Here is a 26,635-nt window from a genome sequence, read left to right on the forward strand (position 1 = left end):
TCTTTCCCCACACCATGCTGCCTCCGTGTGGAGGAAATGAAAGCATTTGAAAGCGAGCTCATTTGAACTGCATGAAATAGAATAGAGTATCTGTCAAGTAGAGGGTGGAGCAAGCGTGTGTTCGGCAGACTGTATTCTGAGAGGTAGGAAGTGTACTGGCTTTGGGTGATTTTTTTATAGGTTGTGTTTTACAGGGTTGTGTTAGATGCTTCCACTCAGGCTCTAACCCAACCCTAACAGCTCCAGCCAAAGAACAACAGAGGATGGACATTCGATGTGCTAGCTGTGCAGAACCACCACAGGCCCAGGCTAGTCACCTCCTGGCAATTAGGCTTTAGTTTTTGGCTTCCTGTGCCCAGCAGCCTCACTCAGCTTCCTCTGAGCCATGTGTCCCTTTGTTCCAGGATTCTGTGTCTTTGGACAAGTTTCAGAAAACAGAAATCTCTGTTTTCTGTGCTCTTCAACCTTGGGGTGAGACATGTAGAACCCTTCTTCTATGCTGTTTAGACCAGGAAATCTGAGGGGCCGAAGACTGTGGTGAAAGCTCCCCCAGTTCAAGTGGAGGGAGGAAGCAGCAATGACTCCATCCCTTACCTAGCCAAGTCTGTATCCAGACCTCAAACCACATTCTCCCCGCTCCCCAAGGGACATAAGTGTCCATCTCACATAAAAAACAGCACCTACTTGGCCAGCCTTGGGTTAGAGGGGTGCTGTTTCCAATAATCACCAAGGCACTTTCTTATGACCCTCTTTCTTGCCCTCTCTGGCTGGCTCTCCCCCAGGACTATCCTCCCCTAAAGTGCTTCTCTACTGATTTGGCAGGAGATTCAGGACAGCAACCTTGAATTAGTGACGAAGCCGATACCATTATCAGGGTGAGCATAGTCCCTTCTTGTAGACACTCTCAAATTACATGATTGATTTTCTCGAGTTCTCTCTTCCTTGCCATGAGGGAGAGAATTTCTCTACACCTCATATGAAGATAAGGGTAATACAGTTTTATTGAACACTAAAGTCCCTCCCCCAGCTTTTAAAGGCTACCTCGTCCTTTCCAGACCTCCTCTCAATCACACCATTTTGAATGCGATGGTGGTAGCAGGCCTTCTAGGGCATCATGGTTGGCCCAGTTGCAGGTGGTCCAGGTCCCCTGAACTCTGAGTGTAAGGTCCTTAGCACTCTCTTTGTTCTTAGCTGTGGCTTTAGTAGTGCATGCCCAGAAAGTATGGAGACCTGCAGAATCCCCAGGAAAAAGTTTCTGAGGTGCTTTGCAACAAAACTAGTTATACTCTCATATGTGGCTCAGACTTTATTTCTAATGGTTAATTGCTTTCGTTGCTCCTCCTTACAGTACCTCTGGGGTTTGCCATATGGCAGCTTACCTAGGAAAACGGTTCCTAGAGCTGAAGAGGCCTCAGCAGCGAACTTTGGTGTGTTGTACGACTTCAATGTAAGTGTCTCCACACAGCCATGTTAGCAGGAAGGCTATTTTTTTCCTTACTTCATTTTATTTGAAACTTTGTGGCCTTCTCCAATGGGATTGGCTGCATGGCTTAAGAAAGATATCCCTGCCTTTGTTTAAAAGAGAACAGAAGAAAAAGAAAGGAAAAAAAAAATATGACAATTTGAATAGGGTTTAGGAATATGATAATATGATTAAATGGGAATATAAACTACTGAGTGGAGGTGAGCTCAGTTCAAAGACTTAAAGCAGATAGTCTTATCTCTGACTTTGGAAAAGAACAAAAGAAGAGTTTACAAATGTGCTTTTTGGAAATCGTGTTGGACTTTCAGAGAATTCAAGCTTTTGTATTTCATCTTAACCTCTTCACTTCCTAAACAAGCCTCCTATTAAGTGTTACTCTCAGTACTACATAAAACTACATAGTAAAAACTAAGAAATACTAAATTCTAGCTTCTAAATAATGCTAAAATGAGCATTGCTCTCTCATAGTACTAAAATGAGTATTACACTTGGAGCTCCTCCGGGTGAAGACTATTACTATGGCAGAGACTCATTCCCAGTCATTGAAGACTTATTTCAGAGTGTGATTCAAGTCTGTGGCAATAATGCAATTCCATACACTGCTTTTCAAGCAGTGAGCAGGTTAGAGATGTTTGCCAGCATCTGGGTAGACAAGTAGCAAAGTAGAGAAAGGGAAATTGATCATTGAAGACATTTTTGAAGGAGAACAAATGAGAATAAAATTTTATGGAGACTGCAGAATGAAGAGGAGAAAAGAAAATGGACTTCCTATTTATAGTAACAATATGTGTATTTCACAGACATTCCCATGTCTACCTTTAGACCTCTTAAACTGTGAGATTTCTGGGGACCAGCAGTTAGCGTAATGGGTATGTTGCTGGACTCCCACGTAGTCGACCGCGGTTCGAGTCCCGGGCCCAATGGCTTAGACTCACGCCAGGTGCATGTGCGTGCGTGCCCAAGATCCCAAGAAGAGAATGGAGGAGAAGGGATTGCGGCATGACCATCCCTCCTGGGGAGTGATTTCTCACTTTCTATCTCTCTGTCTCTCTCTGTCTGTCTGGCGAGTGCACGCGCCCTATAGCAAAAAACAAAAACAAACAAACAAAAAAAACCTCTCCAAAAAAAGAAAAATAAATGGTAAGATTTCTGAATAAGGAATCAGTCTGGTCCTCACCCAGTGAAGGATTAATCAATCTCATTGACCGACCATCCTGAATGAAGGGGAAGATTTGTAGCATCTTGAGATAAGAACCACAGAAATTAATTTACGTGAGCAAACCTTAGGAAATGTTCCCAGCTCCCAAATGAACAAAACAAGCTATTGAATAAGCCTAGGCAGAGCAGCAGCAGCAATTTTGTGGCATTTGTAATCTTCAATCACCCTTGTCACTTGGACGTTTCCTTTCAATTCAGCATTACATGGAATGTAAACATGCACTGGTTTAACCAAGATGAATGTGACATGATTGTCGACTTCAGGGTACATGGGATAACAGAAGATACATAAGCAACTAGTATATAACATGCTATACACAAAGATAGCAAAATCACACACACACACACACACACACACACACACACACACTCACACCATCAGCCCTGTGTCCACACAGCACAGTGATAAGGGAGACAGGATCTCACATAGCTGTCTGTAGTTTAAGTTCTGGCCCCTAGTGGTTTGAAAGACATGCTGGTCTTGTGTACCTGCATGCCCAAAATTCTTACAGAAAGGAGGAATAGAGGAAAAAGAGTTGCAGTGTGACCACGTCCCATTGGAAATGATTTTTTATCTCTTTCACTCTGTCTTTCTGGCAAGTGCACATGCCTTTGGGCAATAAAAAACAAAAATATTTTAGAAAGAAAAACAAGATTAGAGGAGTCCCTAGCCAGTGATTGTTTATTTTACTTGGAAATGGTCTGAGTTTCATAGAAAAGATGGCCTTTGAGTTAGATTTTACTTCCTGTCTTTTATTTCTTTCTCTCTCTTTCTTGCTTGGAAATTTCCAGATAATGTATTGCGATGTCCCCCAACCACTATTTTTATTTTTTTCATGTTTTCCCCCCAATTAGCAAGATCATAAAATTTCAATCTGCTTAATAAGAGCAAGAACTAAATCATTGACATTTTCTGACTTTTTAGTTATACTTGAGTAACAAAGAATTAAGAACATTGGGGACCAGCAGTAGTGTAATGACTATGTTGCTGGACTCCCACGTAGTCAACTGTGGTTCATGTCCCGGACCCGGTGGCTTAAAACTCACGCCGGGCACGTGTGCGTGCGTGCCCAAGATCCTGAGAGGAGAATGGAGGAGAAGAGATTGCAGTGTGGCCATCCCCCCTGGGGGGGTGATTTCTCGCTTTCTGTCTCTCTGTCTCTCTCTGTCTGTCTGGCGAGCGCACACACCCTACAGTAAAAACCTCTCAAAAAATAAAAAGAAAAAGAAAAGAATATGAACAAACACCTTTCTGATTTGTAGATACATATTTCTGAAGTTTAAGCTAATCTAAATTTGCCACCTAACTGAAATAAAAAGTTTTGGGCAAAAACATTGCATTTGAGATTTTAAGAATATTTACTCAGTTAAGGAAGAGAGGCAGGTGCAGGGAAAGCTGGTTGCTGAGCGGGCCCCCCAGATTGGACTGCTGCTCTCAATAGCTCTCTCTCACCCAATTTGGTGAAATACTATTTATAGGTGTGTAGAAGAATATAGAAACCAGAGTATCCTATGATATTTATTTCTAGGTTTAGCTGAAAATAATCTTAAGGCAGTAAGAAAATTTTAAAAGGTAAGAAAACATAAGAAACCCATTAACTAATACCATTTATGTCTAGGACTTTATAAAATGTTTATTTAATGCCATGATCTTGTCCCCCACCCTACAGCCAACCAGGATCACAGACATGCTTACAGCTGTGCCCAGGGCATTCAGGTAGACCCAGGATGTGAACCCAGAGTTTTCCCATTTGACCCCAACAGAGCCCTATTTCCTGTGTTATTATGCCTATGGCTAGGTCATTCTTCAGGCATTCTTAATTTTTCTATATATGGTAATTGCTCAAGTATTTGGCATAAGCCATTGCTGAGGTTAGTAGTGATAATACCTCTATTTCCTCAATGCCTGCATTATACAGTGAACTGCGCTTGGTAAGTCAGGTTACTCACCTCACAAACCCCTTCACAGTGGGTATTTTTATGTAAAACTAAGCTTGAGGATGTTCTTATGGGCAAAATAGCAAAACAATACTATCTACCTCAAAGATCTCTAAGTGAAATATGCACGAAAAGTCAGATAGCATGGAGTATGTAGCAGCAAATGTTCATTTTTAGAAGAGCCATACTTTTACCAAAAGCAAATACAACTAGGAGACAGAATTTGGGCACAGGACTGATGGTATTTGACAAACTACATATGTGGATAGAAACAAGGTAATGAAAGTACTCCTATAATATTAATAAATAAATAATAAATAAATAAAAGGGTTTCAGTTCTAATGAGAAGTTAATGAAAGGTTCAGGGAAAGGAAAGTAATAAGATTATGCAGTTGTTATTAAATTTTCATTGCATTGGGTTATTCTACTGTAAGTAATTTCATATGCTGTACAGGTTTTTATGACTTTCTGTTTTTTTAAGTTAAAGTTTATTTATTTATTTATTCTATGAGAGAGGGAGAGAGAGAGAGAGAGAGAAAGGGAGAGAGAGAGAGAGATACTTCCAACAGAATCTTCATGCTGTGATCCATCCCCAGCCTCAGCTAGCCCAGAGAAGGGTACATAGGTGCACCCAGCAGGCAGAAGGAAGCCCCATGACATGAACTGATGACCTTCACATGTGAGTCCAGTTGCATTATGACTGTACCACCACCTGGCCCTGTATTTTACAAATTTTATAGTTTGAAGAGCTTTCTGTTTTTATTTTTGTATGTTGGGAACATTCTGCATTTCAATTTTTGTAAGAGGACGGTATTGAATGCATCCTAGCATAACCAAAAGATTGAGCATACTCTCTATACTAGGGTCAAAATAATCACAGAAATACATCAATTAAAAGAGAGTACAGGACTTCTAATGATAAAACTCAGAGCAACAAGGGAAAAGTTGTACACAACTTAATTTGAAATATGATAAATTTTGCTTCTCAGTAAGAATTCAGACTAAGAAAGCCAAATGGTCAATAGTAGAAAGACAGTATCGGTTCAGATGACATCCCGTCTTGGTAGGGACATGGTGTACTCTGTGGTGGAGAAGAGGTTGCATGAGCTCAGACTGCCCTGGATAGCCTGTGTGGGCGGGAAAGATCAGACACAAGAAACATCATGAACTGTCCCCAGAAACATCATGAACTATCCCCTTAAGGACTCCAGTGGAATGAGTAAAGAATTCTTTGAAACAAACATTAGAAGTGGTTACAAAAAGATAACGAGGGAAAAATAAAGTCTAGTTGAGCTTGAGGGTCTGAGTTCATCACGTCAGGTAATTGGAGTATTTCCAGAAGAGAGAATCTAAATTTCTTTTGTCTGAATCTTCATTTTTGTTAATATTATCAAAATTAATGTCGACCAAGTGCCTATATGGGCAGGTATTGTGCTTCGTGTACTCATGTGCTCGTCAATTTATTTATAAATATAATTAGATTTATTGATCTTTATAGTGTCATTTTCCTCATGAAAAAGGAAGCCATAGCTATCTCAACAGAGAGCATTTAATATAAGAAATTGAATAAATAGTTGTTGGGGGACAAAAAGTGCATAAGGGGACCCTGAGGTAATGGTAACGGTAACAAGTAACACAGAAGGTAATTTCTACCCCGAGGGTTAGGAGGACAGAAGGAGGAGGCAGGGATTATTGGACTGTAGGAACTTGGAGGAAGGGTGCTGCAGGACTCAAACCTCTAACCAGGGCTGTGGTCAGGCTAGTCTGGGGTATTCCACAACAGGCTAGAAATGGAATCACATGTTGTTTACAAAGGAAAGAGGCATTGCTGGAGCTTGGAGCAATGCTTTTAAGGAAGAGCAAACTCCTTTTCTCATCTGTTTCTAGAGTCCTCTAGTAAAGGAACCTATAGAGTCACGCTTCAAAGGAGGAAAGTAGTTCTCTAAGTCCCACCACCTGTTAACAGACAGAGTACACAGGGTGGGTCTGAAGCAAATGCAGTGGCTTAATAACTAGCACTTTTTCGATTTATATTATAATCTAATCCTAATTCCATTCTAGTAAAGTGGATTTACCATCTCGAATTTACAGACGAGGAGACTGAGGTTCCCTCCAAATCCATCGGTGGCACATGGTGGGCCTGGGTTTCTCATTCAGTCCATCTAACAGCTCTGTCTGACCCTGAAGCCTCGAACAAGCTGCCTGTATATCTGCTGCCAGGACCTTCTGAGATAACTAAAATTTTATACTGGAAACTCGTAGAAATAAGAGAATTTTAGGGATAAAAGTATCTTTAGAGATCTTCCATCTCATGTTTCACAGTATAAAGGAAAACTTAGAGCTGCAGCACTGTGTCCTATAGCGAATGAGGCTCCTAATCTAGTGTCCTTTCCATGTCCTGGAGTTCATCAGTAATTTTCCTGTTATAGTGTCTCGCAGCATTCTCACTTACTGTTCCTGGGGTGTGGGCTGACTCCACTTCGTGCTCTATCTGTTTGAGCAGGAGAGAAGGAGTTGAAGGAGTTAGATCTCATTTTCACCTTTCATAATAAACTTGCAATTCCCAAATTAGTTTCTCAAATAGAATGACAGGTTCTGTGTTTCTTCTTGTCTGTTTTTTTTTTTAATCATTTAAGTATGACTTGTAATGTATTAAAATATAGGTGAAGAAAAATCATGCTTTGAAAATTATTATTGTATTGCTTGGCCAGCAATGTTCTGTCTTGAGGTTTAAAAAAATTAATTAATTAAAAATTAATTCAATTAAAAACAGATGAAATTGTATATATTGCCTGAGTTAGTCACATGACCCTCTGAACAATGACCTCAAGAGATCATCCACTCAGGGTTAGAAGATGGTATAGCAATTATGTTGCTGGACTCCCACATTGTCAAACAAGGTCTGAGTCCCGGACCCGGACCCAAATCCAGACCCGGTGTCTTGAAACTTATGCAGGGCGCATGTGAGTGCATGCCCAGGATCTCAAGGAGAGAATCGAAGAGAAGGGATTATGACGTGGCCATCTCCCCTGGGAGTGATTTCTCCCTTTACCTCTCACTGTCTCTGTCTCTCTCTGTCTGTTTCCCCAGCAAGTGCACATGCCCTAATGCAAAACTCTGAAAAAATAAATAAATAAAAAGAGAGACACCCACTCTTTTATAAGATGATCTAAGTGGACAGTCTTGTATGCTACCTAACATGGGACCATGGGGAAAATCATTGACAAAACATTTTAATCTCACTGAAAACTCACAGTTTTGACTTCCAGAGAACCTAGAGGCAACAAGAGAAAAAGATGTATTTCAAACCCAAGGCAGAGATGACGGTGGTACCTGAACAGTTTAATTGGGCCATACATTGATTTATTTCTTCTAAGAAGGTTAACATGTCAGCTTAGTTAAGCCATTGCATACAGATGCTGATGAAAAGAAGCAGGAAAAGATTGAAAGTCTGCATTTATAAAACACTATGAAAATAGATGCAAGCATGACCTCTTGTGGTAGAGGAGCCCATTGGATGGGAAGAGTCAGCAAACTTTGGAGTGAAGGTTGGGGAGGTTGAGAGGAGCTGTTAAATTTCACCTGGAAATGTTGGAGCTCCACCCTCAGGGAAGCTTGGTACTTTGTTGCTTACTAATGTAAACATGTATCACAACTCCTGCAAAGTTATTTTTAGTAGTAGGCAAGTGCCTTTTGAAATATGCATGGTCACATAGTCTTATGGCTTCTCCAAGGCACAATTTACCATTTATGGAGGACCATACTTTTTATCCTTTTATTGAGTGTCTGATGACTGGTCTTGCTAATCAGGAGGAAAATCTACTTTATTAAAAATTAATAACTAGGGGGACCAACAGTTAGCGTAATGGCTATGATGCTGGACTCCCACGTAGTCGACCGCGGTTCGTGTCCCGGGCCTGGTGGCTTAAAACTCATGCTGGGCGCGTGTGCGTGCGTGCCCAAGATCCCGAGAGGAGAATGGAGGAGAAGGGATTGCAGCGTGACCATCCCCCCTGGGGGGTGATTTCTCGCTTTCTGTCTCTCTGTCTTTCCCTGCCTGTCTGGTGAGCACATGCGCCCTATAGCAAAAACTTCTCAAAAAAAAAATTAATAACTAGGGGTCAGCAGCAGGTGGTTTAGTGCTTTAAGTGCTCCTGAACTCCTGCATAGTTGAGTGTGGTTCGAGTCATGGACTCAGCAGCTTGAAACTCACACTGGGTGCATGTTCATATGTGCCCAAAATCCCAATAGGAGAATGGAGGAGAAGAGATTGCAGTGTGCTCATCCCCCCGAAGGTGATTTCTCACCAACTCTCTGTCTCTTGGGCAAGTGCATGTGCCCTACAGCAAAAATCTCTCTCAGAAAAAGAAAATTAAGAACTTGAGGAGCCAGCAGGTGACATGATAGTTAAGGTGGTAGATTCCCACATGACTGACCACAGTTGAAGTCCCAGACCTGGCGGCTTGAAAATCACACCAGGCGTGTGTGCATATATACCCAAAATCCCCAGGGGAGAATGAAAGAAAAGTGTCTGTGATGTGGCCATCCTCCCTGGGGGGTTAATTTTTCACTTTCCCTCTCTCTATCTCTCTCCAGTGAGCACAAACACCTATGGCAAAAAAACAAAACAAAAAGTAAAAATTAGGAAAAACATATCTATTATATAGACTGTGAATCAGATTGGCAGACATTGTATCAGGTGAATTTGAATTAGAGTGAGCTGAAGTCCTTAAGAAGAAGATGTCTTTGTTGTCAAGCTACTTGGAAGTGCAAAGATGATGCAGGGATGATAAAGACTGTGCAGTACTGCTGTTCTTGTGAGGAGGGGAAGGGAGGAGCTAAGGTGGAGTTTGGAAGGAGCTTGAGGTGACATCAGACAGTGAGATCATATGGGTAAAGATGAGTTGTGAATAAAGGGAAATGTATTCAGCTTTTTAGCTTGAGGGCATCTTGTACATTGCTTATGAATAAATAATGGGTCTACTTTTCTTCCCTGTTCTGCCTGTCATCATAGATGTGGGAGGTTGGAGGAACTTAGGGAAGGAGAGGAGAATTAACACCTATTATGACTTAACCAGGCACATACATCAGTTTTTATCTTTATAGCAACTCTTCAAGATGGAGATGGTTAATGTTCCTACAACTGAGAGAATTGGGACTCAGAGGGGTCAGTTAATTTGCCAAAGACAGATCGTTTTAAAAAAACACTGAACTCACTTCTGGCGACTTTAATGTCAAAATATTTATTTTACTCTGCTATATCATCACAAGCCTACTCCTTCTGCCTTGTCCATTTCACATCCTGTGATTTATGTTTGTTCATTTATGATTGGAGCTCAGTTCCTCATTTGACCACAGCAATGACTGTTTTAAATAAAGATCGTCCCATGTGAGGGCCTCTCCTTTGGAACATATCGGAGCTTGGCTAAGTTGTTTTGTCTCTTATAGTATTTCTCACATTTAGGATATGTTCTTATGAATAATACTTTTTAATTTATTAAAAAATATTTATTCATTTATTACATAATAAAAGGGACAGTACCCTCTGCAGTGTCTCAATACTGTGATTCACTTCTAGACTCTGGCCAGCCCTGGATGTGGACATACACATGCCCAGTGTACTCAGGGAGGTCTCTAGACCTGGAATTCTCTTATATGGGTCAGCCTCACAGAACACCACCTGTCACCACTGTGCCACTGTATTTCAGTACTTCAAAAACGTTTTTATTTTCAGGAAGCCCTTTTAAAGGGTGAATTAGATCAGGATGAATAATTGTATGAGAGGTAGACAGCAAAACATTATTGTATGCAGGAGATATTTGGAAGGAAATGCAAATGAAGAAGAAAGATTGGGAAGCAGAAGGAGGTAGAGAGAGTCTTTAGATGGCAATGCAGGTCTGATAGCTGCGAAGAGGAGAAGGAAGGAAGGACAGAAGGAAGAGATTCGAATGTAGCACAGCTCTGAAAAAGCCTTAGTCTGGCTGATGCTGAATCTCCAAATGAAGGATGTCCTTTAGAGTTGTCCTGAATCAGTCAACAATAACCCAACTCTACTTAGTATTCCTCACCATGCTTAGGCATTGGCTGGGGACAGCCTAGGGTGGGTGTGACCTCAGTGTGTACACATCACAAACCACTCCGGTGGATCAAAAGGGGTAGCAGCTGGACATTACGTCTTGAAAGAGATCTGAAGAGCACACCTCTGTGGCTCCTTCGGGGGCTTCTTGTCTCTAAAACGTGGTTTGTCTCCTCCACTTCAGGTCAGAGCTGTTGATATTGCTGTTATTTTTTTCAGTAGATTTCAGATACAGCTAGCATGTCCTTTTTGCCACAGTCATCTAATCCAAGTCCAGTGCTCGGTCAGCAGATGCTAACTCCTATTTCATAAACAATATTTTGGTGGTAGTGTTGCAGAAAACAGACTACCAAGAAATCAAGTGCCACACAGAGAGTAGGAGAACTCAGGTTTATTACACCAGCTCGCAGATGAGTTTGTACTCCCAAGTCTGGACACCGATGTGCTGAAGTTACATGGGTTGTATAGGTAGGGTTCAGGGGTGTTGAAGACTAAGGAAACCAGAAAAGTCACAAAACAGTTGCAAACCTGCTTAACATTTCCCAGTTCTTGTAGAAACTGGCAAGCAGGCCATTTACAAAAGTAGAACAGAGATATTTCCCATTTGGAAAGAACTTTAGCAAACAGCATCCGTACCATTCCCCCTTTTGATGCCTTTAGTTTTCCTTAGGGCATCTTAGCATGGCTTCGCAGCCTTTTGATTCTCTTAGCCCAAGCTGCCATTCCTCTCCATTTCCAATCAGCGGAGGCAACAGTGGTCAAGCTTACAGAAAGGATTGCTGCAACTTTTCTCGGAAGGTTCAGAACAGTTATGTGTTGTCTTAAACAGGTGTATCCCTGATTTTTCTGCCATGCGTAGATTGGTTGGCCTCGAGAGTGACCAGTGCAGGGCTGTACCTTCTTCAGACTTCCACCATGTGTTGACTAGTCAGCCTCTGGAGTGACTAGAGCAGGGCTGTAGATTCCTCATCTCCAAAGCGTCATCCAGAAGGACATGGGTCTGTTTTTGCAGTCCAGGCCTGGATGGGTCCTCAGACGCAGCCCTCCTGACTGTGGCGTGATGGATCCACTGGGTGATGCCTTAACTTTAACAGTGGTCAGAATGGCCAGCACGACCACGTGAGGCCCCATCCAAACTAGTCCCATTCATACTAGTTCCTCTATCCCAGGGCTGGTAGGGGTGTACCCAGTTCCCTAGGGGAAGTGGAGCCTTTTCCAGAGTGTGTTATGCTATATGTTGAAGGGAGCCCCCCAGGGCTTGTAGATGGCAGGAGGGGTCGAGCTCTCTGATCTGTCAAGAATCTCCTTTTAGCTTACAAATGAGGAATAGGGTATCCAAACAAAATTTCAAAAGTAGAGCGGCCAGATTGTCTAGGACTGCAGCGGACTTGGAGAAGAGCTAAGGTCTACAGTGGACCCAGAGAAGAGCTATAGGTCCAACCAAGTCATCCCTGTCTCTTGGTATAACTTAGCCGAAGTGTTTTTAGGGATTCAGTTCATGCACTCAACTCTCCCTGAACTTTGGGGATGGTAGGCAGTGGGGAGTTTCCAGTTGATTCCCAAGGCCTTAGCCACTGTCTAGGTGATTTTGGAGACAAAGGCAGGCCCATTGTATGATCCTATAGTCAGAGGCAGCCCATACTGAGGGACAATCTCTACAAGTAATGCCTTGGTTACCTCATGGACCTTTTCTGCTCTAGTAAGGAATGCCTCCGCCCAGCTCAAATAGGTGCAAATGAGTACCAGCAGATGTTGGTAGTCTGATCACATTTTGACCTCAGGAAAGTCCACTTCCAGGTCTTTGTATGGGGAGATTTCTATAGCCTGAACTCTAGAGGGCTGATTTAGCTTCTGATGGGCATTGTCCCTGCTCGAGGTTACACATCTGCTACTGGCATGGTCGCACAGGGTAGGAAGCTTAGCAGATGGTAGCTACTTAGGAGAGTCTCTAATATGGTCTTTCCCCATGTGTCAATTCTTGGAACTGAAGCACCAGCTTATGAGTCAAAATTTGTGGGACCCATCTGGTAGCTACCACCAACCCTCTTTGTTCCTCTTTCTTCTGTTGCCAATTGATTGTATTCTTTGGTGCTCTGTGGATTATGAAGCAGCTCTGAAAACAGTGTGTCTGAAAGATGGACTCCAGGTCTGAACACCTGTGGCTTTACTGAATAGGACGGCGTGTGATGTTTCCAGTTTAGGAGGTTGATGGTACTGAAAGACTGGAAATAGAGAAGGGAGCACTCTTCCTGGTATTCTCCACCTGGGTTGAGGGTCTGGGGACCTCAGTTCTCATGCAATGGCATCTGGAGCCAGTGTGGTTTGGTTTCCTGGTCAGGGAACCAGAAATGTTGCAGAAAACAGACCACTGAGAAAGCAAGCACTACTCAGAGAGATGGAGAACTCCCATTTATTACACTGGTAGTCCCAGAGGAGCTCATACTCCAAAGACTGGGCACCAACTAACTGAAGTCACAGAGTTATATAGTAAGAGTTCTGGAATGTTGCAGACAAAGGAAACCGAAAAGTTGCCAAAAAGTTGCAAACCAGCTTGTAACATTTCCCAGTTATTATAGAAACCAGCCAACAGACAATTTACAAAAGTGGAAGAGAAATATTTCCTGTTTGAAGCAGCTTTAGGGAACAGAATCCATATCAGTAGTGGTGGGAGTGGGGGGCATGTCCCCAGGCTAGATAGCTAAGCCTCTTGGGAACAAATCCAGGCTTGTGAATTTTCAAGTTTATCTGGAGAAATGGCTCTTTCCTTAGGAACTGTGACCGTAAGATTGGAATGAGTGAGGGTTCCCTTATCATATACATAGTGAGATTTATTTGAAGACTCCACTGAGCAGGATGGGGAACTGCTTAGGCAGACAGAGTTGGAAAAGGCAGTATCTAAGGAGTTGTCCATCCCTGACTTCCATATTTGCTTGTAAATGTCCAAAGCAAACCTTTCTGATTCAATAGACTCAAAGTTCTATTGAAAGAAGAGGCATTTCATATTCTGTTCCAGGTCCTAGATTCTTTCTTTTGCTTCATAAGCTTCTTAACCTGCTATTTTCGGACTTATTTATGACATAGTGATAGCTTGTGATAGAAGAGATTCCTGGGTTTGCTTTTGGCTTTCTTGGTATCCTTTCAGTATTCTAAATTTAGGAAATTGATTTCTAAGAGTCTCAAGTCCTAGCAATTCTTCCTTTGCTTCAGCAACACATTCTAGTTTCCATTACCTCCCTTAAGCTACACCTGGCCAAATTAAAGCTTTTTTTGTATGTGTGTGTGGATGTTTGAGATGCCTAAGATCCTAATGCTATACTTACCGCATGAAAACAACATCCCTTGTTTATGCGTGTTCACAAAAATGAGTCTTCATTAATCTGGTGAACATTTATTGAGTATTTTCCAGAAACTGGCGGACAGGCATTAAACAAAGGTGAGAAAAATCTATGAAAATGTCTGTTCTCAGGAGCATGAAATCTAGCCACATAGTCAAATAATTGCAAACATGAATGTAATTGGAATTGTACCAAATACTATGAAAAAAAAAGATAGTATTCAGAGAACTTACAGCAGGGAAACTGACCTGATTTAGGGCTGAAAGTAAGGGGATGGATAAGAAAGTTTTTGTCTGAAAAAGAAACACTTGAATTAGTCTCTAAAGTACTGGTATGAGCTCCCAATTTGAGAGAAGGGAAAGGTATTTTAGGCAGTAGGAACAGCAAGTACAAAGTCCCTGCCGTGGGAAACAGGTTGCCTTATTTAAAAGACCAAAAGAAGGTGAAAACTAGCACTCAGAATGTGAACAAGAACTAGGAGTAGTGATCTTGGAGAGATCAAAGGATATCAAGCCATGAGGGATGCATTAGAATCTAGGCCATGATAATTATTATTTTCTTCTCAGAGCAATTGCAAATAATTTAAGTGGGTGGCTGGTGGGTAGTGACCTTATCATATTTGGGAATTGCAAAGGTCAGTAGGTTGCAAAAGAGCAAAATTAATATGAAGAAACCAAGGAAGAATCTGTCATTGAATTCTGGTTAGAAATTAAGACTGTAGGAAGAAGCTAAATATACCAGGCAGGAATTCTCCAATATTTAAATAATGGCTGCTCACCTAACAGATTAAAGACATTGGACTAAGACATTGAGGCCAACAGGTGTCATGGTAGTTAAGGCGCTGGACTCCTACAGAGCCAACTGCAGTTTGAGTCCCAGGGTTGGTGGGCCTGCTTTCTCACTTTCTTTCTCTCTCTGATGAGCGTATGTACTTTATAGCAAATTAAGTAATAACAATAACAATAAAACTAAACAAATAATCCTTTAAAAAGAGGCTGAATCATTGATTTAGATTGGAATCTCTTAACCTATTAAATTACATACTATAAAATCATGCATCTAATACTGTTGTATTGAATAGATTCTTAAATTTACCAACATTTTAAAGAAATTCAGTAAAAACTGTTGTATGTGCTAGCATCATGTATGTCCAGTAGACATCATTTGTTTGTAAGTTCTACTTGGAATGAATTATGTTCACCAAATCTGAAACATTTAAAATAATGTTGCTCATATGGGATTAAAAACTTCTGAACTCATTTTGTTTTTTTTCCAAGTAGTTGCAATATTTTCTTCACATTTAAAAGCCCCTTTTTAAACAGATAACACTAAGGTAGTTTCCAGTGCAGGTGCAGAGAATGACATGTACTTAATTTCATGTCTAACTTCACAAAGCCTCATTCTGCATGGCTTCAAAGAATTAGGGGCAGATTTACAAAGCCAGAAGTCAGCCATCAAACCTCCTCAATACAATGCTTTTCATCTCAGCTTTGTAAAACAAACAAAAAAAGGCTGATATTTTTTTCATCTGTGAAAAGAAATATTATATAGCAGCTCATTTTCTTGCACTGTAGTTTTCTCACTTTTAAAAATTGAGGCCAGAAGATAGTGGAAAAAAATTAAAAACTTTTCCTAGCATTAAATGTGTCTCTCAGACATGTTTTTAGTGTTTTGAGTCATTAAACACCAACATAAGATTATTATGACAGACTCTTGTCTTAAATTATTTACTCTATTTTATTAAAACTGGTAGTGGACATCAGGAGAATAGAAAGGAGTGGTTTATAGGGCAATCTGAAAAAATTTAATCGATTTGAGGATTGCTAATGATCACCAGAACCCATTTCTTTGTTCAGTCAGTCGTCCCACAAGCATTAACTGAGTGTGGAACACTGGGAATACAAAACCAGCTACTATCTGAGGACAACAGTGAACAGCATTCAGAGCAGAGGGATGAGCGTGTACAAAGATAGAGGAAGAATCAAATAGCCCTCTGCACTCAATATCTGTAAGTGACTCAGTCAGGTTGAACTTAGGGAGAAAGGAGAGTAATAAAAGATGAGCTTCTCTTTCTCTCTCTCTCTCTCTCAGACACACACACACACACACACACACACACACACACACACACACAGAGTCTAATCAGGAAGGACAATTTTACTATCCTAAAGAGTCACACTGTCACATAGAGAGCACAAAAGGATTTGAAGCAGTATGAAAATATGGTCAGGGTAACCCTTTAGAAGTTTTTTTGTGACTATAATATGTGCGTGATTGGACTTGGGGTGAGATGGAGGCAGAGGGTCCATAGATAGCAGCAGGGCAGAGAAGGGGTCAATAACATACAGTGGTGAGGCAGACACTATAGGACTTAGTGAGTGACTGGAGGCAGGCTGTGAGTAGAAATGGGAGGGTAGTGAAAATATCTCAGTTTCTGGTTGGGGTAACTGGATGAGTTCGTGGTGTTGTTCCCTGAAACTGGAGAAGGAAGCAGGGGAGAGTTTTTATTATTTTATTTTATTTGTTATTGTTGCTATTATTATTATTATTTAATTTCCTATAGAACACATGCACATACCAGAGAGAGAAAAAGAGAGGGAAATTGAGAAAGCAAACCACCAGGTCCAGGACTTGAACTGCGGTCAGCCATGTGGGTGTCCAATGCTTTAACCACCAAGACACCTACTGTCCTCAGGAAAGCTGTTCTGAATGTGCTGAGTTCACACTTCCTGTGGGGCATCCAGGTGGAGTGAGATCTGTAAAGGGCATTGGACACAGTGTCTAGAATTCCCTCCATTAGTTAGCTGTGGGCCATGGTACACAAAAGGAAAATAATGTAACTATTTTCACAGAAGTCGGTAGAGCTAAGAATGCAGCTAGAACTCAGTCATGGTATTCAGACAGTCCTGGGTTTGACTCCTGCCACATACCACATGTGAGCTATTAGGCAACCACCCTGAACCTTTTTGTTGTCAACTATAAATTAGTAGTATTATACCTTTCTACCCAGCTGGTATGAGATATGTGCATCAAGTAATAGCATGATGTCTGGTACATGGTAGCTATTTAATAAGCTACACATTGGACATGCGTGCTCACTGGAGAGAGAGAGAGGAGAGAGAGAGAAAGAGAGAGAGAGAGAGAGAGAGAGAGAGAAGGAAAGTGAGAAATCACCACTCAGGGAAGATGGCCATGCTCCAATCCTTTCTCCTCCATTCTTCCTCTGGGATTTTGGCCATGCATGTACACATGCCCAGCATGATTTTCAAGCCATCAGGTTGGGGACTTAGACCATAGTTGACCATGTGGGAGTCCAATGCCATAACCACCAGGCCACTTGCTGGCCCAAATGTTCCCTTCTTTAAATACCTCCTCAGGGTTCTCAGCTCATGAAGAGGCCCATTTGTTGGAGGTATAAGAAAACAGGAAGAAAGGGCTCTCAGGAAGAGCATGGTGTCTGAAGGTGGAAAAAGGCAGGCGGCAGCAGTGTAGGAGGCAGAGGAACGAGAGCACTGATCATGGATGGGCATCCAAAGCAACTATCGTGAGGAAATCTTCAACATCTTCAAAGAGTTAGCAAAGTTCATGGAAAACACACACACACACACACACACACACACACTATGAAAAGACAGTGCAGGGATTTCAAGATTTTTTGCACCCAAATAAACTTGTACTTGAATTCCACTTTTCCACTTTTCTGAAGTACTCTTGCATAGCATTTGGCAAGTCATAAGTTCTCAGTGAATGTTAATTAGTTACATAAATGCTATACGTTCATTGTTAGTAGCCACATTATCAGAACATTCTTTCTTGGAAATGTGTTGGTGATTATGGAGTAGACCTGCAGCAGCAACATTTGAACAGAAATTAGAGTTCTTAATAGACAATACTCAAGCATAGACCCCAGAGCTGGACAAGAATTTTTTGTGCTTACTTGAGACTTGGCTCTGGCTCTGTCTCCTCTGTCACAGATTTGGGGGTGGGAGAGTGCTCCCACAGGGAACGCACAGAGCACTGACATGGAAACTGAATAGAACCTTGGCTAGCCTCGGAGTCATTGCTATTTTAGTCACTTCCAGATGTCTGTGGCTAGAATTTTAAAAGAAGGGGGAAGATGTGGAGTGTGGCATGCCCCTTGGGGGAAGGGAAGGGGTGTTCCCCTTTCAAGTCTTCAACTCATATTTGAAGCCAGCTCACAGTGTTGCTAAGACAGATTGCATAAAGCGTTTTTAACTAGTGCTCTTAAACAATACCGGTATCATTTATACACTTGACTGCATGTAGACAAACTAAAGAGACATTTGTAAAATAATCAGGGCTTCCTCCCTACCAAATAAACCCTGAAACCTTTGGTTGTGATCTAATATTTATGGAGTGGCAGCCATTGAACATATGCTGAGTGGTACATATGCCAGATGAGCTAGCTGTCCCCAGTAGCAATTGTACTAACTTAATGAGCTCACCAGCTGCTTGCCATGTACCTACTTTCTTCTTTCATATTATTTGGAGGTGTCTGTAAATCCCAGTACTGTCATTATGAATTAGAAAATGATGTCAGGTTGTAATATTTATGGGTGTGTAAATGAAGCCTTCCGAAATCTTTTCAAAAGAAGTGTCTGGAGTCCAACCATGATGGTGTGTATGGCTAAGATGCTGTGCTCAAAGACTGGTACCACATAGGAGGCCCAGATTTGATCCTAAGTCCAGTCTAAAGGCCAGGCATGGTGGTCATGGTGGTGGTGGTGGTGTGTGTGTGTGTGTGTGTGTGTGTGCGCATGGTTCTAGCTGCTTGGGAGGCTGAGGCAGAAATATCCTGAGCTCTAGGCTGACTGGGCAATGGAGTGAGACCCTGTCTGAAAGATCAAGACATGATGGCACCCCTGTGGTCCCAGCTACTCAGGAACCTAAGGCAGGAGGATCACAACACGGTGAGACCTTGTATTAAAAAAGAAAACAAAAAAGGCTAAGCAAGCATCTAAAAAGACAGCTATGGCTGCTGCTAAGGCTCCCACAAAGGCAGGGTCATGTGGGTGGTGGTGGTGTGTGTGTGTGTGTGTGTGTGTGTGCGCATGGTTCTAGCTGCTTGGGAGGCTGAGGCAGAAATATCCTGAGCTCTAGGCTGACTGGGCAATGGAGTGAGACCCTGTCTGAAAGATCAAGACATGATGGCACCCCTGTGGTCCCAGCTACTCAGGAACCTAAGGCAGGAGGATCACAACACGGTGAGACCTTGTATTAAAAAAGAAAACAAAAAAGGCTAAGCAAGCATCTAAAAAGACAGCTATGGCTGCTGCTAAGGCTCCCACAAAGGCAGCACCTAAGCAAAAGATTATAAAGCCTGTGAAGGTTTCTGCTCCCATAGCTGGTGAAGAAGGGTAATTTAGCAGATCAGATTTTACAATAAAGATCTAACTAACAAAAAAAAAAAAAAAAAAAAGAAAGAAAGAAAGAAAAAGAAACCTAACTAATTAACTAACTAAAACAAAAAACTAGAAATGTTTGGATCTTTTCCATAAGGCCTGGGCAATAGTAGGGACCAACTCAGGGGTGTAGAATGAAGTCCACACCAGTGGATATATGGTTTCTTGGTTTCTTGTTTCTTTTTTCCACTGGGATGGTATGGCACTAACACACAAGTCTTGGGAGACAAAATACAGAAGAGGCAGTATAACAAAGTTGTTAGTGCTTGGATTGAATTACACACCTAGTTCAAGTTCAGGCTGTCACTAACTAGCAAGGTAAACTTGGACAAGTTACTCAACCCTGTCAGTCTCAGTTTCTTAATCTGTAAAATAAACATAAAGTTAGTAGCTATTGAATCTTTGTGGGTAGAGATAGAGTTGTGTTAAATAATACCTCCTCTCTTCTCCAACCAGGTTATAAACTAACCAGTAATGAAACAGGATAAGACAGGGATGGCTCTGTGGCCTGGTGGGTAAGTGAGCTGGATTCTACACGGGTGACCTCACAGTCCAAATGATGGCCCTGAAGGCTTGAAAACTCTGAATGCACACGTGCAGGTGTGTGTGTGTGTGTGTGTGTGTGTGTGTGCGCTCAAAATCCTGATGGAGTAGAAAAATGGAGGAGAAAGGATTGTGATGTGATCATGCCCCATGGTGGGGGGAGTGCTTTCCTCTTCTATCTCTGTCTCTCTTTCTGGTGAGTGCACAGGTGCTCTGGCAGAGTAAACAAAGCAAAACACAGAATAAGATAGTCGAAGGTAAATATTTCACTTTTATTATTGAAGCTGACATTAAAGAATGTGGCATCTTCATGGACAAGTGGGCTTTCCAGCCAGACCTTTCTACCAATGCAGGCCTCCCCTTGCAAGAGGCAGAGCATAGCATGTGCTCTCTCAAAGAGAAAGAAGAGGTCTCTATTTCTCCCATCCGTGTGGTGCCATCTGCTCAGTTTCTCCTTCCCAGGGGTGGAGAGGGGAAGTAGAGAACATCTGGGAGTGTTACCTTTGTGGGTTTTCTCCATGTAGAGGGAAACATCACTAGTGGGGGAAAAAGCAGCTGCCCCTAGTGGTAGCCACTTCATAGGGCCTTCCTAAGGATTTTTTTTTTCTTTTTTGAGAGGTTTTTGTTATAGGGCACGTGTGCTTGCCAGACAGACAGAGAGAGCCACAGAGAAATAGAAAGTAAGAAATCACCCCCCAGTGGGGATGACCACGCCGCAATCCCTTCTCCTCCATTCTTCTCTCAGGATCTTGAGCACGCATGCACATGTGCCCTGCGTGAGTTTAAGCCACCGGGTCCGAGACTCAAACTGTGGTCTGCTATATGGGAGTCCAGCGACATAGCCATTATACTAACTGCTGGTCCCAAGATTTTGTGAGATGAAGTAAGGTATTTGGCTAGTGCTAAATGTTCAACATAATTTATCAATTGATCCTATTACTGCCACCATTATTACTGAATGTCAGGACTACGGGAAGGGAATGGGGCCACAATCAGTTGCTGAGAAAAAACAGATGGTTTGGAAAAATATGTGTTGTCCTATGGGAAAAAGCAATAAAAAGGTTCAGGATATAACCATTAAAGTAAATAAGAGGCTGAGTGTCTATACTTACTAGTCCTTTTATAGTTGCCCTGGGATAGTGGGACCAACATGAAGGTTCCAGATAGGGAAGAAGGAGGTTGGATTTAATACAGCTGAGAGGAAGCAGAGACCTTAGTTAGATGAATGTGAAACAAGATGTCATGGAACTGGAGCTGGGAAATCCTGCCAAAGCCTGATCTCCTGGGTTAAAGATTTCTGGGTCTTGGGCAGTGGGTTAACCCATGCCTATTTGGTTTCTATTTCAGACATGTGAATAGCCCATCTTCTTCCCTTATGAGGTTTCCACTAACTGTTTAACTCCAAATGTTCTTTTGCATTGTTAGTCAGGATTCTCCAGAGACATATAGCCAACAGGAGACACACATACATATATCTACACACACACACACATATATATTTATACATGTATATATAGATTTATTATAATAATTCATTTCAGACTTTTTATATATAAATGTTTCTATGTAATTTACAAATTATAGATTTATTATGTGTGAAGGGTCTTCAAAATGTTCATGGAAAATTGCATTTTTTATGAAAAACCAATGCATGAATTGCAAACATTTTTGTAACAAATTAAACTCATATTTTTATCTTATTTTCCCACAAATGTTTTGAAATCCCCTCCTATATATTTTTTTCTTTTTTTGGAGAGTTTTTTTTTTTTTTTTTTTGCTATAGGGCACGTGCACTCGCCAGAAAGACAGAGAGAGACATGGAGATAGAAAGCGAGAAATCACCCCCCCAGGGGGGATGGCCATGCCGAAATTCCTTCTCCTCCATTCTCCTCTCGGGATCTTGGGCACACATGCACACGTGACCGGCATGAGTTTTAAGTCACCAGGTCCGGGACGTGAACCGCGGTCGACTACATGGGAGTCCAGTGACATAACTATTACGCTAACTGCTGGTCCCCCAAATCCCCTCCTATATTAAAAAACAATTGTTCTGATGAATTCCTTAGTCATGGAGATTGAGAAGCCCCACTACCTGCTGTCTGAAAGCTGGAAGCCCAGAGAAGCCAGTGAAACAAGTCTAAGTGTGAAGATCTGAGAGGCAGCAGAGCTAGTGGTATGAATTCTAGTTTGAGGAGAGGAAGAGATGAGGTGAGATGTCTTGGCTCAAGCAGTGAGGCAGGAGAAAGGGGGCACATTTCCCCTTCCTCCTTTTGTTCTATTCAGTCCCTCAATGAATTCGATGATGCCCCATCACATTGGGGATGGCCATCATCTTTACTGAGTTTGCCTACTTTTTTTTTTTTTGAGAGTTTTTTTTTTTTAATAGGGTGTATGCACTTGCCAGAGAGACAGAAAGCAAGAAATCACCCCCAGGGGGATGGCCAGGCCACAATCCATTCTCCTCTCGGGATCTTGGGCATGCACCCACGCGTGCCCTGTGTGAGTTCAAGCCACCAGGTCTAAGACTCGAACCGCGGTTGACTACGTGGGAGTCCAGCGACATAGCCATTACACTAACTGCTGATCTCCTGAGTTTGCCTATTCAGATGATAATCTCATTTAGTCACCCTCACAGACACACCTGGAAACTTTATTTGGCTACTCTATGGCTCACTTAAGTTGATACATAATGTCAACTATCACCAGTTGGATTTGTCTTGACTTTAGCTGAAAAATGTAGATATAGGCTGGTGGGATTCAAGAAAGTTCAACAGCCTGGTGTTTGCTCAATGCCTACTCATCCCATTCTGGGTCCAGTTTGGCACACAAGCTCCTTTGAGACTTTGTAGAGATGTTGTTGCTTGATAGTTCTTATAGAGTATTAAAAGGTAAATTAGCCACACATTTTGAAAACAGTGTTTTTCAGATTTCCATATGTTTCTGATTTGAGCTAAGTGTGACTTTGCTTTAAGGCGATTTAAAAATTCTTTTTCTTCATTCTTTCTCTGGGAATTTGTATCCAAGGCCTTTCTTCTTCTTCCTCTTCCACATCCTCCTCTGTCTTACTTTTCCTTTCTTTGGTAGTAGGCTTCCAAATCCCTCAGTCTGTATAAATAATGTTAAAAGGAACCAACTGGCCCACTCACAGTATTGCAGGCTGCTAAGACGTTATGCTATACAGGCTGGGATCTTGTGGGAAGTCCGGGTACAATATCTAGTTCAAGCCCAGGCCTGTAATCCCAGCCACTCTGGAAGACTAAACCAAGAGGATCTTGACATGGACTTGATGAGATCTTTTTCTTTTTGAAAAAGAAAAAAAGGCAGCCAACTGGATTTTCTAAAATTATGGACGACTCACCTGATCTCAAGAGGAAGCCTCATATTGGCAGGTTGTCTTCTCCTTTCACAAACCATAATAATTTATTGCCAGAAGAAAGAAGTCAGAGAAGAGCTGAGGAGTCGATATTTAATAATAGGGACACAGATGCCAGCAGGTGGCCTAGGGTTTAGTGTGCTAGATTCCCACATAGTGAATCTGCTGGCTTGAAAGTCATGCCAACCATGTGTGCATTCGTGGCCAAAATCCCAGTAGGAGAATGGAGGAGAAGAGATTGCAGTGTGGGCAATACTCCCCTTGGGGTCATTTCTCACTTTCCTCTCACTGTCTCTCTTTGTCTCTTTCCAATGAGTATATGTGCCCTATGGCAAAAACCTAAAAAAAAATTAATAATATGGACACAATGCTTCCTTGCTAAGAGAGAAAAACACAACGAATTAGAGAGAGAGATAAATATTAAGAAGGAAGCAGCATCCAAATATGCCAGGGATCAGCATGTAAAGAGGGATGATTCAGATGACTTTGGGAGAAGGTGATTCTAGCCCTGGCAGATAATCTTAGGAAAGAGAACATAATGCACAAATAAACACGCTTAATAGTCTTGATGAATAGAAAATTGTGCAGAGTGGATTCTATGCCGTCTTACTTGCTCCCAATGTTTGCTAAGTGAGAGCTGAGGTACAAACTCTATAGTTTAAGGAGATCTGAGTTTATTATGGATCAGGTGACTGGCAATGCAAACCTGCTGCAGCAGTTTGGGAAGCACATTTCAAGATCTCCCATCATTTTAAGCAAGCTCTTAAAATTGTAAATCTAATGACACCATGAAGTGCGTTTTGATGTTCAAATCAATGGACATTTCACAGTAATGATTCCACCACTGAGCAAGCCTATGTTTGGTTAAAAATTTTGTCTGTTGAGAAGTCACTGAATTTTGAGCAAACCAAGAAGCTGCCAGTCAATGTGGCAGCTGAAATATTCACTCTGTGGGAAAAAAAAAACAATAGGGCTTATGTCAGAGCCATGTCCCCAGTTAGAAAATTAATGTCATTCTGTAATTGCTCTTAAGAGTCAATCTTTTTTGAGTTACTCTTCACAGCATCTGCTAAGTGGCTTTGTTGTTGGATTTTAGGGCTTGGCACAATATTCTGTCCTCTTTTATGGCTATTACGACAATAAACGAACGATCGGATGGATGAATTTCAGGTTGCCGCTCTCCTATTTTCTAGTGGGGATTATGTGCATTGGATACAGCTTTCTGGTTGTCCTCAGAGCGTAAGTTTCATTTATCTTTTGGGAAACAAACAATGATTTCTGGAATCAAATGGGGAGGGATTCATTGGAGAATTGGTTATAATTTTGTGGCCATTTCATGTCTAGAGAATGCAGAGTCTGTAAGAGATGAAACACAGTTTTAATAACATTACTGTTAAACTATCACGTCCTCCAAAGAGAAGGGTTAAACACAAACACAGGCCTTTGGGTCATCTTGCTGGGTCAGATGGATGGGAGCTCGCTTATTCTGGGTTTAAATATATTTTTTAAATGTGCCTTTCTGAACGCAGAGGTGTAAATCCATGTGGTCAACAAGACAGAAGCAGCTGCTGACCCCTTCTTCGTGTGCAGACATTTGTGACTTGCAGAATCAGCTCAATACACAGATCTGCTGTTACTCGTTCATCTTTTTAAAACTAGAATGATCATTCACCCCGAAATTTCAGCTGTATTAGCTAATACAAATACCCCTTCCACTACTCTGCAATGAGACCATCATGATCACCTGTATAATTATGGTCCGTCTTAAAAAAGGGTTGGTCAGGGTATGAGGAGGAATTTCAGCGAAGGAATTGATAGAACTGCAGTTCATAATTTTACCCCTGCCTGAAATATATTAATAGTACTCCAATTAAAGACACTGCAGAAACCTAAAACAGTTATTTGGGAGTGAAAAAAAAATCTTTTAGCCAATTTTCTAAACTAGCTGAGGAGAAAATTTGAATGATCTCAAGTAAAGTTACCACTCACCACTTCTCCTCCTCCCCCTTTTTTTTTTTACTTTAAAGACAGCGTCTCACTGTGTCACAATCCCCCCACTTCAGCTTCCTAAGTAGCTGGGTTTGACTCACTTTCAAAGTGGGCAAGGAATGGAACTTGGGCCTCCCAGGTGAGCTTAATCTACAAGGTAGCAATGTCTTAACAGCATGCCACTAAAGGCTGGGGTAAGGTCCCCAGCCTTTTCTTTTCTTTTCTTTCTTTCTTTCTTTCTTTCTTTCTTTCTTTCTTTCTTTCTTTCTTTCTTTTTTAATGTAAAGCATGAATGAGCCTTTTCCTTCATCATAGGAAGGGGCTCTGTCCAAGGATCTTGGAGGGATGAAGTACACAGTCGCCTTAGGCAGGAGCCCTCTGGAGCAGCTCGTGACATGCTTTCTGTCCTATCTCTGCCTCACTTACTGGTTCCTCCAGAAAAAAACTGTCATATTTTCATATTTAATTTATAAGCTCTTTCAGAATTTGAGAAAAGCCTTATTGAAGACCCCCCCATAGTCAGATATTTATCAGTCCATCCAAGTGCAACCAGAGGCCTCAAATATAAGATTTCTGTCCATCTGAAAAAACACTACCTCAGTCCAAAAATCTAAGATATTTTCTAGTCTTTTGACCATATTGTTTTGTTTGGACCAAAGTCAGAGGTACCATTTACATTAGTGAGGCCTCATGAGTGCCATTTCAGTATTAGTATTTTGGTCTCCATGGTCAGTGGAAAAGGATTCTGTGCATATCTTATTACTGGGCTTCTTTCAGTGACTCCGTGGAGTCTGCGTATCATAGTGGGCTCTCATGATATTCTGGCAAGGTTCAGATCCCAGCTCTGCCATGCACATACTACACAGCTGCTCTGTTCTTCTGTATCCCATCTCTAATAGAGATGCGGTAGGTGTGAGGACCAAATGAGTTGATACATACAAAGCATTTAGAACATACCTGGCGTGTGAAAAATGTTTAATAGATATTAATCACTATATGAGGATTATAATTCAAAGACTTATTGAAGAACGAAACCAAGCCAGCACAATGAGAGTTGAGGTCATGTTATAACCTCCCAAACCAGGGCAGTCAGATATCCAGTATAGTAGATTTATATATTTAATAAAATAATTTTCTGGCAGATGAATTTGAAGTATCTAGAGAATTACTATGCAAAGTCAGCTACGCATATAATTTAGAAATTTCAGGACCAGAAGTTGGCGTAATGACTGTCATGGGACTCCCATGTAGTCGACT

At 41.6% G+C, this 26,635-nt stretch overlaps 1 protein-coding gene across 1 annotated transcript in view; it reads left to right on the plus strand.

The window, feature by feature from the left end:
* Positions 1–26,635, plus strand: part of TMC1 (transmembrane channel like 1) — a gene marked incomplete at its 5' end in the record, with an annotated part of 129,539 nt that overhangs the window by 48,042 nt on the left and 54,862 nt on the right. Inside the window, 2 exons of the mRNA XM_027768365.1 lie at positions 1,349–1,447; positions 24,486–24,628. Of these exons, the coding sequence (XP_027624166.1) occupies positions 1,349–1,447; positions 24,486–24,628 (242 nt within the window). The remainder of the gene's footprint in view (positions 1–1,348; positions 1,448–24,485; positions 24,629–26,635) is intronic.

Source organism: Tupaia chinensis, unplaced genomic scaffold (genome assembly GCF_000334495.1).
Source record: "Tupaia chinensis unplaced genomic scaffold, TupChi_1.0 Scaffold146052_1, whole genome shotgun sequence".
Classification (NCBI taxonomy): domain Eukaryota; kingdom Metazoa; phylum Chordata; class Mammalia; order Scandentia; family Tupaiidae; genus Tupaia; species Tupaia belangeri.